The sequence below is a fragment of the Pipistrellus hanaki genome, assembly GCF_964339955.1.
Source record: "Pipistrellus hanaki genome assembly, chromosome: 19".
NCBI lineage: Eukaryota > Metazoa > Chordata > Mammalia > Chiroptera > Vespertilionidae > Pipistrellus > Pipistrellus hanaki.
In genome coordinates, this window is record NC_140521.1 from 22,005,640 (window position 1) to 22,022,040 (window position 16,401).

The 16,401-nt window shown below is 53.1% G+C and overlaps 1 protein-coding gene across 1 annotated transcript in view; it reads right to left on the reverse strand.

Moving 5' to 3' along the window:
* The window catches only part of GCN1 (GCN1 activator of EIF2AK4), a 56,578-nt gene that overhangs the window by 30,007 nt on the left and 10,170 nt on the right, over window positions 1-16,401 (reverse strand). The window contains exons 8-28 of the mRNA XM_084868236.1: window positions 16,089-16,157; window positions 15,855-15,963; window positions 15,200-15,274; window positions 14,838-14,966; window positions 14,555-14,605; window positions 14,131-14,229; window positions 13,753-13,926; window positions 12,547-12,699; window positions 11,217-11,309; window positions 9,840-9,915; window positions 9,517-9,676; window positions 8,031-8,220; window positions 7,811-7,935; window positions 6,965-7,143; window positions 6,598-6,691; window positions 5,372-5,485; window positions 5,072-5,270; window positions 2,702-2,857; window positions 2,068-2,249; window positions 493-573; window positions 39-182 (exon numbers count right to left, since the gene is read on the reverse strand). Coding sequence (XP_084724362.1) covers window positions 39-182; window positions 493-573; window positions 2,068-2,249; window positions 2,702-2,857; window positions 5,072-5,270; window positions 5,372-5,485; window positions 6,598-6,691; window positions 6,965-7,143; window positions 7,811-7,935; window positions 8,031-8,220; window positions 9,517-9,676; window positions 9,840-9,915; window positions 11,217-11,309; window positions 12,547-12,699; window positions 13,753-13,926; window positions 14,131-14,229; window positions 14,555-14,605; window positions 14,838-14,966; window positions 15,200-15,274; window positions 15,855-15,963; window positions 16,089-16,157 — 2,652 coding nt within the window. The remainder of the gene's footprint in view (window positions 1-38; window positions 183-492; window positions 574-2,067; window positions 2,250-2,701; window positions 2,858-5,071; window positions 5,271-5,371; window positions 5,486-6,597; window positions 6,692-6,964; window positions 7,144-7,810; window positions 7,936-8,030; window positions 8,221-9,516; window positions 9,677-9,839; window positions 9,916-11,216; window positions 11,310-12,546; window positions 12,700-13,752; window positions 13,927-14,130; window positions 14,230-14,554; window positions 14,606-14,837; window positions 14,967-15,199; window positions 15,275-15,854; window positions 15,964-16,088; window positions 16,158-16,401) is intronic.

Below are 16,401 nucleotides of genomic sequence, written 5' to 3' on the forward strand. Positions count from 1 at the left end.
CTAGGGATGCCACGTGGCCCGAGGGAGTGAGCCCGCACCCGGAGCGCAGTGTCCCGCACGCTGTCACACGGCGACTGCAGGGCGCAGAGCAGCACGTCCACCGCCTCCTGCTCTGCGAAGGCACAGCCGTCCTTGCCGCTGCTGCTGGCACACAGGCTGGTCAGGGCGTCGGAAGCCAGAACCTACGGGAAACGGGGACACACGGGACTCAGTTCAGCCAACTGTTCACTCCTAGAGTCAGGCAGAGGCCAGGGACCCAGAGAGAGGTTTGAATTGGGAATGCCCACCCAGTGCTGGTCAAAACCGGGGGTAGGACCCAAGCAAAACCCTTCACAAACTGAGCACAGTCAGGCTGGCTCTCAAAAGCAGCCCTTCGTTCTGCCCAATTCCAAAGGTGAGGGTTGAGAAAGGAAGTAGGACAAAACCCCAAACACCGGGACCTGTGGTCAGGGTCACAGAGTCCCAGCGACAGCCAACTGAACCCCAGCTCACCTGCAGGCGGGGCGAGCCCGTCCCGATCACCCACGTCAGGAGGCGCAGCATGGCCACGCGAGGCAGCAGCTCCGGGCCGTCCTGGGAGAGAAGAGCGGTGAGGCAGGCGAGGCCGGGGAAGGGCTGTCACCAGGCCCGGGGGCACGTGCGGCCACAGCAGGGCATTCCGGGCCTTCTGGCCCGCTCCCCGGCAGGCAGCTCCCCGGCAGGAACCCCATCAGGCCTACACCTGAGCCCACACCAGCCAACCCAATGAAGCACGAGCCTCAGGGACCCAAAACAAATCCATTCTGAAACTTGCCTGAAACTCACAGGATATGAAATACAGGCGGCCCACAAACACATGGAGACTTAATTTTTCCAGTAAGTCAAGAAACAAAAAACAAAAAAAAGGAGGTCCTGGTCTTTCACTCATTTTTGGCAAGTAAACTGTAACTGAGGCTGCATTCGCTTTGGAGGAAAGGGACTAACTGCTAGTGAGGATGGAGCTCAGAACATACCACATCTCCGAGCAATCCCACGCCCCACAATCTGTCCCTTTGGAAATGCTCACATGGGTGTGCAAGAAGCATATACGTAAAGGGGTCACGCCGCTGTGCGGTTCAAAATAAGGCAAAGTTGGAAACAACCTTAAAATATCCATCACAGGTATCACTAAATCCCACGAAGCCTGCAAAGCCAATAAAGCAGACCCACAGGCACTGCCATGGAAGGAGACCGAGTCTCTGCTTCGTTGCGTGTGGGGGTGCGAGTTCTGCGTGTGCATAAAGAAAGGCCCACAACAGAGGGTGGGTGGGAACTGAGTGGAGGGGAGCGATGGATGGGGGGAAAAAAAAAAAAAAAAAAAAAAATTAGGGACATTTGTAATAATATGAACAATAGATTTAAAAAAAAAAAAAAAAAGGCCCACAAGGGTATACACCCAGCTGTTAGTAACCATTACCTCTGGAAAGTGAAATTTATTTATTTATTATTATTATTATTATTTGCTTCTGTATTGTTGGAATTTTTTTAAATATACATGATTGCCCTGTCCGGTTTGGTTCAGTGGATAGAGCATCAGCCTGTGGACTGAAGGGTCCCAGATTCAATTCCAGTTAAGGGCACATGCCTGGGTTACTGGCTCGATCCCTCGTGGGGGGCCATGCAGGAGGCAGCCAATCAAAGAATGATTCTCTCTCATCATTAATGTTTCCTTCTCTCTATCTCTCCCAATCCCTTCCTCTCAGAAATCAATAAAAATATATCTTAAAAAAACATATGCATGATTTTGGCAAACTTTTATAACACAACCTATTAAAAAGATCCAATCTCATAATCGTAAATCGAAGGGAAAGTGGCTAGTGTTATCTTCTGAGTTAAACACAATAAATTAATTCAAAATCCTTCAACTTCTTTGGGTTAGAACTCCCAGCAGGAGTTTGGAGACCTGCAGAGAACATTTGGGCTCTCTACCAAAGCTGCTCCTGTCTAAGCCCACACCCCGAGCCCCCCAGAACTACTGATGGGCCAGGAAGTGTCGAAGGCCCTGCCCCCCACCCTCCCCCGGCCAGAGAGCTCAGGGGCCCTGCCAACCTCATCCACGCGCCCAGGCGGGGTGCTGGGAGAGGCCCTCAGCTGGGCGTGGACAGTGAGGATCTGAAGAATCTGAGCCATGCGCTCCTCCTCCTCCTCACTGCGGTGGGGCATCTCGGTCAGCACCATCTTCAGAAACGGGAAGACTAAGGAAAAGGCTGGCGCGGACAGGGGTGCAGCATCTGTGAGCAACAAGCAGACACAATCCTGCAGGCCGGGCGGGGCACTGGGTGCTGCTGCCTCAGTTTCCATCCTCAGGGCAAGTGGGCAGAGGAGAGAGCTGCAAGCCCCTTCTGACACCCAGAAGCACACAGTATGACAGCAGGGAGGACAGCCAAGCCTGCTCCCACCCCAAACACTGCCCAATTCCAGAATGTGAGCTAAAACAGACAAAGTATATTCCAGTGACAAGAAGTAAACCCTCAGTGGGGTTGCAGCAAATCACAGAATACCAGGCCTGGACTCAGAAATCTTCCATTGGTCCAACTCTCCCCTCCCCCCACCCCCGTTTTCCAAATGCGGAAGCCAAGGCCAAGGAGGGCGGAGAGTCGCCAATGGCCGCAGCCTCAGGAAGCCCAGGGGACGAGGCAGCTCATCCACTTCATGCCACCCAGGGTCCTTTGTGCCTCCTTACCGGGCTCACCCTTGCGCACCGTGCTGGTGATGGTGTGGCTGTGCAGCAGGGTCACCGCCCTCTTCACAGCCACCGACAGCTCTTCCTGGCACCATGACTTGTCCAGGGCGCACTCTGGCTTCAGCAGGCGCAGAGTCACGTGGCTCACCAAGGTGCCTGTACCAACGAGAAGAGACCCAGGGGGGATGACCCACAAAGACTCAAAGAATCTGGCCCAGCACAGAGGTGCCATGTCCCTCTGACTAATAGCAATCACAACTGCTGTGCCCTGTCCTTGACTTAAATTTTCATCTCCTCTCCATGACAGCTCGAAGGGTAGGCAGGCCGGGAGGTTCACTAAGAAATGAAAAGCACGCTGGAAGGAGGCATGAGCTACCCAAGCGGTATTCAGCCAAGAGCAAAGCTCTATTCGCGTGGTGCTCCCACCTTCCGAGCAGCAGGCCCAGCAGCCAGGTGACAGCTCTGGCAGGCGCCATGTGCACTGACTGGAAATCTTTTTCCACGCTTTTTTTTTGTTTTTTTTGTTTTTTTTAATATATATTTTATTGATTTTTCACAGAGAGGGATAGAGAGTTAGAATCATCGATGAGAGAGAATCATCGACCAGCTGCCTCTTGCACACCCCCTACTGGGGATGTGCCCGCAACCAAGGTACATGCCCTTGACCGGAATCGAACCCGGGACCTTTCAGTCCGCAGGCCAATGCTCTATCCACTGAGCCAAACCGGTGACGGCTCTTTTTTTATTTTATTCTAGAGGCCTGGTGCACAGATTCGTGCACATTAAAAGGAAATTAATTAGGTGGACGGTGGGGCAGACTGGCGAGACAGTGGTCCCTCCCTGGCTGGCCGCACCTGGGGCGGTGCGAGGGCTCAAAGGGTGTCTGTGGAGTGAGCGGGATCCCTCCAGCAGGTAGGGTCCCTTGGCCTGGCCTGAGGGGATCGGGCCGAAACCAGCAGTCTGAGGGGCCTGGAGTGTGTGAGATGGCACTCTGCAAAGCTACTGTGCTGAGCGTATGGTGGTCAGTGTGTATCATACCTACTGTCCAGTCGCTTAGCCTTTTATATATATACATTTCAATTACAGTTTACATTCAATGTTATTTTGTCTTAATTTCAGGTATATGGCATAGTCATTAGAAACTCATATACTTACAAAGTGTTCCCCCTGATATTCCCAGTCCCCACCTGGCACCATTCATAGTTATTACACTATTACTGACAACATTCCCTGGGCTGTTCTTTACATCCCCGTGACTGTGTTGTAATTACCAATTTGTACTTCTTAATACATATATATTTTTTTTTAATTGATTTTTTTACATAGAGAAGGGAGAGAGATAGAGAACTAGAAACATCAATGAGAGAGAAACATCGACCAGCTGCCTCTTGCACACCCCCCACCGGGGATGTGCCCGCAACCAACATACATGCCTCTGGCCCTGACCGGAATCGAACCTGGGACCTTTCAGTCCGCAGACCAACCCCAACGCTCTACCACTGATTCAAACAGGTTTCGGCCCAATTTGTACTTCTTAATTTCACCTTTTCCCCCAGTTCCCCAATCCTCCTCCCCTCTGGCAAACGTCAGCCTATTCCCTTCTAGATTTATTTTTCCAGAATTCATTTTCACTCAGAAGGTTCTTAATCTAGCCTCAGACAGGGCAATGTTCCCTTTAGGCTAGGAAGGAAGTCTGCTCAATTCCCAGCCACCCCACCTAACTGTTTCACCCCAGCAAACAGAAAGCTAAAACTTAGAGACCTCTCCTCACTGACACCTGGCTCATCAGGAGCTCTAGGCTCCACTAACCAGCCACACGGCACCAAACCACCCCCACAGCCTCTGTCCTTGACGTCTTAGTTTTAAAACTGCTCTAGAAAGATCACACTGACTGCCCAGCCGGCATGGCTCAGTGGCTGAGCATTGACCTATGAACCAGGAAGTAACAGTTTAATTCCCAGTCAGGACACATGCCTGGGTCGTGCGGGTTTAATCACCAGGGGGGGCATGCAGAAGGCAGCTGGTCAATGATTCTCTCTCATTACTGATGTTTCTATCTCTCTCCCTTCCTCTCTGAAATCAACAGAAATATATATTAAAAAGTAATTCTCATTAACAAAATATTAAGAAAAAAAGATCACACTGACTAACATCAAAAGCCTGGGCCTCAGAGTGAAGGCACAGCAGACAGACAGAACAGAAAAGAAAATGTTGCTCCTGACATGCAGCTGGAGGTCCCTCAGGCACTTCAGTATGGAAACAGAAGTCAGTACCTAAGTCACCCCTGGCTCCCACCAGTGTTCAGGGGCATCCCCGCCCCCTTCCCAACCTGCCCGGGGCCGTGCTCACAGCCAGCAAACAAGAACTGACCCAAAGCCTTGAGTCGAGGGGGCATGACACAGGCAGCCAAGGACAGGAAAGGGTTCTTGATCCGGGGAGCGGCCAGAGGAGATTTCAGCAAGGGCAGGAAAGACTCGACCAAAACAGGGATGTACTGGGTCAGGCCAGATGGGTTCTTGGCCAGGATGGTGTCCAGCAGTCCTAGCGCCGCCTCCAGCTCACCGTCCAGCTGCAAGCAGAGTTGTCCCAGGAGGCAGGTCAGCGGGGCCCTGCTCTGGGGCAGCCAGGAGCAGGCCTGGGCTGTCCAGCACAGATGAACAGACCACTCACCTCCTGCAGCCGCCTCCGGATCTGCGCCTCCTTGTCCAGCTGGGCCTGCAGCATCTCCTTCTGCTTGCTGGTGAGCTGCACCTCCTCTTTGATGCCCTTCTTCTTCTTTATCTCCTGAAGGCAATGCGCAAAGCAATTCCATCTCCGGGAACAGACCTCCCTCCCCACAGAGGGCGAGCTTGGCTCCACAGTCAGTACCGTGTCAGCTCTCAGTCTGTGACTGGGCCCCAACCCCAGCATGTGGTCTCCCCACCTCTCACCAAGTCCGCAGCCACCTGGCTCCTACAGAACCGAAATGGCAGGTAGAGAAGCGATTTCTTACTGGATTCTCTACTGACAAACCAAGGCAGGCCTTTTATATGTCAGAGAATTGAAGAGCCCCTCAATGTGCTGAAAAGGGCATTCTGACCCACACAGCTTCAGAATCAAAACTCACCCTCCCTCCTAGCCCACCCCTCCCTGCAAATCCTCTTTTCCCCAGTATAAGCTCACAGCTGAAAAAGGCTAAGCAAGCCCTCATTCATTCAACAAGTATGGACTGGGCACCTACACTGCACCAGGCGCTGTTCTAGATGCTGGGGACACCGTGGGAATGAGACCCAGTCCCTGCCTCCCGGGCACACAGTGTGGTGGGTGAGAAAGATAATGAACATGCAACCAAATACTTAGACAACATGACTTCGTGGCAAATGCCATAAAGGGAATAATAGGATGCACAGTAACCGAGAAGGGCGGGTCCGCTTTGGCTAGGTGGGCAGGGCGGTCCCTCTAAGAGGCCGACATGGACATGTCTGAGAAAGACAAGAAGCCAGATTCATACAGACGGCGGAAGGGCAAAGGCTCCGAGACAGGCAAGGGCACCACACGCTGTGTAACAAGCTGAACGCAGGCTGAAACCACGATTCCCAGAGGCGGCCCTGGGCTGCTGCTCAGAGTAAAGACGGGTCCCAGCCATCAAGGCGCTGGGTGGACAGACACGAATTCAAGCAGCACCACTTAGAGAAGGAAGTGTACGAACTGCCGCCAGTACCCCGCAGAGAGAAATTTATTTTCCTTGAGTTTGGGCTGGAAAAAGCTACTGAGAAAGAGTAAATAAAGCATAGGTAGGCGGCATCAGAGGCATCATAGGTGACCGAAGGGAAGGGTATATGCGCTTCAGGAAATGCCACCAGCCTGAGGGCACCAAGCTCGGTCAGACCCCGCACGCACTGCGGCCATGTACTCACCTCCTTCAGCTCCAGCTCGATGATCTGCTCCTTAAAGGAATAAGCTTTGTTCTCTCGCTTCATGTTGGCCTTTTTAATGCTGTCCTGCTGGGCACTGAAACAGCAGAGCGAGTGATCAGCCAGCTTCAAAACAGCCCCAGTCCCTTAGCCTCCCCTAAGGCAGCTCCGCTAGCATTTACGTAGCATGCACCAGCGGAGTGCTGAATGCCAACATGCTCTCGCTTAAGCACGTGCCTGGGACAGAGCAGGCACTTGTCCAGGAAGCGGAGGGATGGTTTCATTCATTCTTCACAACAACCCTGCAGAGAGGTGTTGTCTCCATCTTCTGGGCAAGAAAAAGGAAGGCTGGTGCCCGGCGGTATCTCACCTCTGGATGATGGATTTGTCGTACAGCTCCCCGGCAGGGATCTGCATGATGGCAAACTCCTCCCGTGTCACCTGGTGCAGGGCAGGGTTCTGCACTGAGGCGGTGATGGTGCTGATGAGCTGTGGGAGGACCCGGTCCGGGGACAGGAGGGAAAGGGAGCCCATGGCATTCATGGAAGACTGCCAGACAAACACAGACAGTTGGTATGTGCCAACACTGGCACTAGAATGTGTGCCACCTGGCCTAAGAGCCCCTGGCAACTGACTGCTTCTTCTTGTCCCTGCTGGATCTTTCTGAGCGACTCCCACGGGAGGAGAGCTACAGCAGGTGCCTGCCTTCTCAGCAAGCTTACTGCTTTCCCGGGGTGAGCATGTAACCCACCCAAAAGGACCCGCCCAGGGATGAACACGGCACCCAAGTCAGGGCAGGGAGACCCCATGCCAGCTGAAATGACTGGGAAAGCTCCTTCCACTGGAGCTAATGGAGGACAAGCTGTAAGCCTGGAACTCTAGCAGCTGTCCTACCACCAAACGGGGAGACTGCTGGAGAATGGAGCCCACATCATGGGAAGCAGATACAAGACACGAATGAAGACACGGACAGAGAGGAAAGAGGCACTACCTACGATGTCCTGAGGATGACATCTGAGCTCCTGTCCAGTCAGATCCTGGGAGTTTGCAGTTAAATGAGGCAATAAATTCCCTTCTGTGCTCAAACTAGTTGGCATTTTCTATCGCTGGCAACCCAAGGGTCCAAACCCACATTTCATCACACCGCCACCCGTTTCTCTGCATTCCCCTTTCTGAATTGTGGCCTGAGGCCAGCACTAACTCCCGCGCCCATCACCTGGTTCAGGGGACTCTGGGTGGTGATCCTGGGAATGATCTGATCCAGGTGCCTGGTGATAAAGGCTTCGGGATCAATCTTCATTCTGGCTAGAAGTGCTGGCCAGAGTCCAGACTGCACTGCCACTGAAGGGAGGGGAGCAATTTGAGGCCTTCTGCTTAGCCCGCTGGTACCCTGCCCCATATAGCCCTCCCCTCCCATACCTGGGACAGCCACAGACCTAGAGAGGGGTGATGGGAGATGATCAGCATCTCCTGGGCCAGCTGTTCGGTGTTGCTGGTGTCGCCCTCCAGCCCTGGCACCCTGGAGATGATGCCCAGAGCCTCCTGCAGGACTCGTGGAGGCACGTAGGCCTTGCTGGCCTCAGTCACCTCCCCAGCATCAGTCACCAGAGCCTCTAAGGGCAGCACCTGCGTGAAGACAACACATGAGCCCCCGCGGCTTGGAGCCCTGTGCAGGCCTTGCACCCAGGGACACAGCTGCCTCTCGCTCATGTCCTCAGGGGTCCGTGCTAAAGTGGAGACATGCCCAGCTCCTGCATGGGGACCTGCAGGCGATGAGATGTGCCTGGAAGGAGGAAGCACCTGGGACTTTGCACATGAAAAGCTCAGCGGCTGGGGAAGAAGGCAACAGAAACTGGTCCAGGGGTCCCAGTCCGTGACCACAAGTCTGTCACGGCACTGCATCCTCCAGCAGGCTCAGAGGGAGGGAAGCAGGGCACAGCATGCACTGAAGTGGGAGTCAGGTCTGCCAGCCACCACTGTGACCCTGTGCCAGTCATTTCAGCTCCTGGAACCCTGCACAACTCACATAAAAAGAAGGCAGGAAGCCTGTCTGCCTTGTAAAGCCATTGTGAAAAGTCAAAGGGGAGAATGGATAGAAAATGCTTTAAAAATTACAAAGTACCTTAAAAATACAGTGTTATTTAATTACTCAAAAATAAAAAGGTTGCCGAAACTGGTTTAGCTCCGTGGATAGAGCATCGGCCTGCAGACTGAAGGGTCCCGGGTTCAGTTCCGGTCAAGGGCATGTACCTTGGTTGCGGGCACATCCCCAGTAGGGGGTGTGCAGGAGGCAGCTGATTGATATTTCTCTCTCATCAAGGTTTTTAACTCTCTACCCCTCTCCCTTCCTCTCTATAAAAAATCAATAAAATATATATATTTTAAAAAGAATAAAAAGGTTGAGCTACATATGAAAAAGCATGAGAAGAAAGAGTCTGAAAAGGAAAAGGAATTGCAGTGGCCCCTTGAGGGACATGGGTTTGAACTGCACGGGTCCACTCACATGCAATTGGACTCAGGCAGTTCGACTACCCACACAGTTCAAACCATGCTGTTCCGCTGTTCAAGGGCCAACCCCACAAATGGGAATCCACATACGCAGAGGACTGACTGCAGCTATACTCCAATTTTCAGCTGTGAGGGAGGTCAGTGCCCCTACCTAACCCCCACCCTGTTGAAGAATCAACTGTGTGGGAACCAGGTGTTACTGGAGCTTAAGGGCAGGAGAGAAGATTCTGGCATCACAGAGTCTGAAGGAGGAAGGGAGAGAGAAGGAGGGAGGAAGGGAGGGAGAGGGGGGGAGGAAAGGAAGGAGTGAGGAAGAGAGGAAGGGAGAGAGGGAGGGAGGGAGGGAAGCCCAGGAGCAGCCCATCCAAAATCCGTGGCAGGAGCAGGTTGGTGAGGCAGGTCTGAGCGCCTCACCTTGTGAGAACTGAGGACGGCCTTCAGCTCCTCCAGGAGCCCATGCGCCAGCTTGAAGCCGCCGGGAGAGGACAGCAGCTTCCGAACCGTCTGCTGGGCCTGCCTGCGCACGTGCCAGGTGCGGCTCAGGAGCACGGCCACCAGAGCCCTGTGGTACTGCCTGCGAGGACAGGGACAGACCGTGCTGGTTTCAGGCCGGGCGGGGTTCTCCACAGCCAGCCCTGCTACGCCCCTCGGCCCCGTTCCTCAGGCTCCTGCCAGGTTCCCCTCCGCTGGCCCAAGCGGAAAGGTGCCCAAGGGGAAAGGTGGGCGGGCTCACGTACTGGACTTTGCTGCCGGTGAGTCTGTGCGGGTGGTCGAGGAAAAGCCTCTCGGTCAGATGCAGCACGGTACACAGGGCTAGAAGGGGGAGGAACAGCAAGTGTGATTTTAAAACAGAGAAAACTTCCAGAAGAACTGGACAACGAACCCCCAAATGTAAGAGCGATTACCACTGGCTGTGGGATGACAGCTCATTAGGGTTTCCTCTTTTTGCTTGCTGTGAACATGTGTGTGGAGTAAAGAAAAATATACACTTTCTTTTAATTAATTAAAAATGACTATGCAGCCCTAGCCAGTTTGGCTCAGTGGATAGAGCATCAGCCAGCAGACAGATGGGTCCCAGGTTCAATTCCAGTCAAGGGTACATGCCCAGGTTGTGGGCTTGATCCCAGTAAGGGGGTATGCAGAAAGCAGCTGATCAATGTTTTTCTCTCATTGATGTTTCTCTTTCCCTCCTTCTCTCTTCCTCTCTGAAATCAATAAAAATATATTAAAATAAAAAAATAAATAGATAAATAAAAATAAACGACTATGCACCTCTAAAAAGGAATGAGGACACTCACTCTATACTGACATGGAGTGATTTCCAAGTCTAGACAGCACACTGTTTATAGGAGGCAAGCTACCGTTTGTGCAAAAAAGGTAGAGAACTAACATATAAAAGATATTTACTGGAACAGAAATAAAATATCAAGGATGCACAGAAGCTAATAAAATTGGTTCTCTCTATGGCCAGGAAACTGGGCAGCCAGAGAGCAAAGTAGGGAATATAAATTTCAGTGTAGATCCTCTTGGATCTTTTGTTTTGAATTATGTGACTGTATTTCCTATATAAAACCTTCTTAAATCAAGAAGTGACTAACAATTGTAGCTCAATAATAGGATGTTGTTATTTATGAGTCAAAAGACTCTTCAAATCACCAATTAGCGGCAGACCCCGCAAGGCAACCCAGGATTTTAAACATACATTTAAAGATGAACTGTTCCCTCTCTTCCAGGATAGAAACCAGTAGTTTCTGTCTCCTGGAGGGGCGTGGAGCCAACCACACTCCACCAGAGCTTCACGCTGCTTCTGAATGCAGGAAAACCTGAGACAGCACCAATTACCCAATCCGCTATAATTACACCTAATCTCTCAGCTCCACAGTCACAGTGCTCTCCACAAGTCTCCCACTTCTCCCCACTTCCCTGACCTTCCCCATCCCACAGGAATGCATTCATTCCCAGGACAGCCAAGGCCTTGGCCAGGTCACTTTGGTCCACGCCTCTGCAAAGCTGACTGGCCACAACAGGCAGTCAGGGCGGAGCCTTCGCTGAGGACCCTCCGTAAGAGAGAGATGCAGCCCCAGCCTTGAGTCTACGAAGGGACAGTAACGCACCATCCTCTGAAGCCAGAAGCAGGAACTTCTCAGAAGTGAAAATCTGCTTCTTCTCATCCACGATCAGCTGCCAGAAACTGCTCAGCTTGGCCTCTGCCAGAAACAAAAGGTCACCTGATGGCACCACTCACCACGCCCACGAGGCTGGGCCCCTCCATCCTGAAGCAGCCAGGGCTGGCTCTGCTGACAGACCCTGCACTGCAGGAACAGGTCACCGCTAGGCTCTCTGCCCTCCAGGCCTGAAAGCAGACCAGTCCTTCTGGTGTCGTCGCCCACAGGAAAGCCTTCCGCAGCTGCCTGCTGCCCACAGGAGCCCAGACAGGCTGCCTCCCATCTGGAACTCCCGCCTCGTCTGCGCCAGGCTGAAAGGCTTGAGGTTCACACATGGGCCTTCCCTTGCCCTTCCCTGACCAGGGCTGGTCTGCACCCACACCGGACTATTCCCGTCCAGCTGGTGAAATCCTCCTGGCCTCCCAGGCCCTCGTTCAAATGCTCCCTCCTCTATGAAGCCTTTTCTGATACCCAGTCCTAAACTAAAAGCAATCCCTCCTTCAAAACGGCATTAATGCCACATTTTGCTTTAAATGAGAGACATCTATGTGCGTCTCCTCTCTCCCACTAGAGTGAAACAGCCTGACGTTTGCTGAGGCGAGGTCCTCCCCGCAGGGAGCCCAGTGCCGTGCGTGTGCACAGGTGGCACGCATACTGTATGCAAAGAGCCGAGCTCCGTTCCTAACCACAGGAGTAAGAGCAGGCACGTCTGCACGCAGAGCAGAAGGTAGACCAAAGAGAGCACGGGATACCAGGTAGCCCAAAAAAGAATGTGAAGGCTCTTTTTGTTGTGCTCATTTGGGACTTTTCCAAGTTATGTTTAGTACATAACATGGCATATACAGTTTGTTACCTGGCGTGTCTGATCAATGACAAATTGACCAGATGAAACTGGTAATACTGCCCAGGGAGGGGAACTCAGAGGCTGGAAGACAGGCTGGCTACGGGGAAGCTTCCCATGGTGCACCGTACGGATATAAAACCAATTCTTTAAAAAGGGCACTTCCAAACCCAGGTTAGCCTGGGCATTATCTACAAGAGCCCGTCCCAGGGCACTGGGGCCGCAGGTTGGAGACAGTGACAGAGGCCCTGGCTGAACTCCCATCACCCAATGTGACTCCTAGGCTCATCCCAGCAGATGGCAAACTGCCGGGTGGCTGACCCAATCCAGTAAGTGGCCATGCTGATCCTGTAAAAGCCTAAACATCACAACACCCCTCCCCGGGACTCAGAAAGCGGCCATGGTCTGCGGCCTTCCCGGACGGCTCCTGACTCTCACCAGCCTGGGAGTCGGCCACCGAAAGCTTCAAAAGCAGCAAGGCCGCGGCGACGCCTTCGGTGACGGGGGGAACCTGAGTGCTTTGGGAAGCTGCCTTCTCCACCGTCTGGGTGAGCAAGGGGAGTAAGTCCAGGGCCTGCAGCAGCGTGTCACCTGCGGAGAGAGCACCAGCACCTTACAGAACACCCTAACTCTTCCCCAAGCTACTCAAGGAAGGAGTTGCCCACGCAGGTCTGAAGTGGCTACTAAAACCCTCAGCTACCTTGTGAAATACCAGGAAGAACTGGAATCAGAACCTGGGCTTAAATCAAACTCCACAAACATCGGGTTAGATCTAGGAGGATCCTTGCTAGCCCAGGAGTGCAGCTATTTATTTGATGGGTAAGGAAACAGAGCGAGAGAGGTTAAGTGAGTTGCCCAAAGCCACACAGCTGGTCTGAGAGAGCCAGGACCAAACTCAAACCTACCATTTCTTTAAACGCAGCTCATCCCTATTTAAACTTTCAAAAAAAAGAAATATAAGCCTATCTCAGAGGCGGAAACCAATATTAGTTAGAGCTTTTTACCTGGAGATCAAGCTCCTACAGATTTGAAAGTTTCCCTAGCTGTTTGGGAAGGAGGTGGATGCCCGTGCCCAATGACAGGTTTGTCACAGTGAAGCAAGGGCAGAGGTTGTGGGTCCAGTTATATAAACTGGACCTTTTAAAGCAGTCCTATCGCCGAAACTGGTTTGGCTCAGTGGATAGAGCATCAGCCTGCGGACTGAAGGGTCCCAGGTTCAATTCTGGTCAAGGGCATGTACCTTGGTTGCGGGCATATCACCAGTAGGGGATGTGCAAGAGGCAGCTGATCGATGTCTCTCTCATCGATGTTTCTAACTCTCTATCTCTCTCCCTTCCTCTCGGTAAAATTTCAATAAAATATATTAAAAAAGTAAATAAATAAATAAAGCAGTCCTATCAAAATCATTCCGCCATGATTTCAGAATATAGTGCCAGGTTGTGGTTGCGGGTCCTCTCGGAATAAAACTTTGTCCTTAAAGGTCTAATGGGAGGGAGAGGCCAGAATGTGTCATGCAGATTGAGCTGGTGCTCCCAGAGGCTCGGGAAGAAATGACACAAACATGAGCTGGACAAAAGGGAAAGCCTGGGACAGTAACGATGCCCTAAAAGCTGGGCTCCTGCCGCAGGGAGGGCAGCATCTCACCTCGGAAGCAGGCCAGCATGCACTGCAGGTAGGCGTGCCTCACGGCGGAGGTGGAGGTCTTAAGGCTGAAGGCTTTCTTGAACCACTCGGTGAGCTTCTTGGGCACCTCCGTGGTGAAGCGATTACACCAGAGAGCCAGGACGGAGACGGCGTGCACCAAGGTGCCTTCGTGAACTAGGGCAAGCAGAAGTCCCGTCAGCCCGACATCTCAGACCTGCATCACATCGTGGCTGGGGGCGCAGGAAGCAAGCAGGAGTACAAGGGAGCGGAGCCGACGCTCGGGCAGGAGTGCCTTCCGGAGGGGCTCGGGGCAGGCTCTGATGGGGAGTGCGGGTCCAGCACGGGTCCCCACCGATGCTCACCACTGCACAGCATTACCTTCTTGCTGGAGGAACGGGATGAACAGCTCAGCCACGGTCCCATTCAGGACTTGACTGGAAGGCCCAGACACCACGTGATGACTGACACTCCCGATCCCTAGAAGGCAGGAGACCCCTGCTCAGCTCCTCACCACCACAAAACCACCCACGCGGGAGCCTTCCTGCCGCTGCCCTCCTCCCAGGCAGCCAAGCCTCTCCTCTGGCCATCACTGCTCCTCCTCCCACCCCCTGCAGAGGCCAGGCCTCCCGCTGGACTTCCACAGGTCCTGCGTGCCAGGCAGGCAGGCGGCAGTCCTGGGAGCCACGCTGGGCTGTCCCAGGAGGCCAGAGGAGTCAAGATCCAAAGAAGGACTCGCCTCCCTAACAGTTACTTACACCTCCTCACCACCACACCCCCCAGGACCCGCGGGGAAATTCTGTACCTGAGAGGACGCTGGTCTTCTGGGCTACAACAGTTAGTTTTCCCTCCGAGCCTGAGGAGAGACGGCAAACATTCAAATTCACATCCGCCACCTTTCCTGGGGACGATGTGTGTGATATCAAGATGCAGCTTCTGACTCTAGAAATAGTCTATTGTGAAGCTGGGTTTAAAATCATATTTACTAGCTTTCTCCCCTAAAAAAGATTCTTAGAGAAAATCTGAGAAAGAGAAAAAATGTCAAGAAAAAGGTTAAAAACCACCCATGGCCACAAAGGCCCGCTCACCTCCAAGGATAGCGAACAGGTGCCTGGTCACGGCCTCCATGGCGGAGGAGTCACTGCACTGGCGGGCCAGGTTCCGCAGCGCCAGCACCGCCTCGTCCATCAGGCGGGGGCTGTTGGACCTCAGCTGACCTGGAAAACAGACAGCTGCTGCTCAGAGGTGCTGAGGATCCAGCACCTTTGTCTTTCCCATGTTCCCGCTCTGCAATCCTAGCTCTAGTTCTCACAAAGGGTCTCTGGGAAGAAACTATGCAGGTGCCGTTAAGGGTAATTTCTAACCTGAGCTGTTTCTCCAGTAACTGGGACAAGGACAACCAGAACCCAAGGTGCCATTCGAGGGGCTGGGGAGGGGTCGGGACACGCACCGGCCAGGCCTTTCACGATGTCCATGGCGTACTGGCTGAGGTCGAGCGTCACTGATGCCAGCAGACTGGAGATGGCTGAGGGGGACAGAAAGTACTGACCACGTTAGTCACAGATGTAACACCCATTTTTGGCCTGCTTCCCACAAATACCACCCAGCCTGCTAGCCAGACACACAGAACTGTGACTACTCTTCATCTTTTACGGCCGCCTGAGCGCTCACACCTTTGCCCCACGCTCTGCTGCAGAGCTGCACACTGCCCATCCCAATCAGCAACAGCGTCCCTCAGGCATTCTACCTGCACCTCTTAGCAAGACAAATAAAGTCAGAGACTCAACGTTTCAAGTGCCACCTCCACACCAAGTTCAAACTATCTGGAGAAGAGGTTCTTCACTTGAATGGTCTCCAGAAGGTTCCTGGACCTCTAAAACTGCATGCAGTTCTCGAAGCCGATACACTTCTGTGCTTTCTTCTGGAAGAGGGCCGTGACTTCCAACATATTCTGAAAGGGTCCCTGATCTCGCCCAAAGTCCCAATGAGGAAGACGACAGTGAGCACGTCCCTCACCCCAGGCCAACGCTCCCTGCTGCCAAGTGTCAGGGGTGCCGCCCAGCAGGCACTGCCTCCCTCCCGTGCCCCGTTTGGCTACAACCTACTTTCAGTGACATTCTCGGGGCTCCTCAGCAGGGACTTCTGGATGGTGGGCAGTACCAGATCCTTAAATTCCGAGTGGGACATGTACCGGAGCAGCGGGGCACAGCTATCCTAGAAGGAGAAAGGAGTCAGGCACAGCCCTCAGGCGAACAGACCAAGAATCCAGGACAGCTCTGACCCAGACTTGAAAGAGGGGTTGAGCTTGTCCGGGGGAGTACGCCCCACCTCTCACTCACCAATAGATACTTCTGAGGCTTCACTTTGCTCATCAGGATGTTCTTCACATAAAAATCCAGCAGCGCACTCTAGAGAATACAAAGACCTGGTGACGTTCTGAATATCTCATCCCTGGCCTGCGAGGTCCCTCTGGTGGGAGTGTCTCCAAAAAAACACAAATCAGTGCCCCAAATATCACAGTGTCAAGCAAAGAGGGACCACAAGTGCAAAGTCCTCGGCATGGCTCACAAGGCCTGCCTGCTACCTACGCGGCCGACCTCCCTACCCCACTCAAGACTCTCCAACCCCACTGGCCTCCTCTCAGACTGCTTT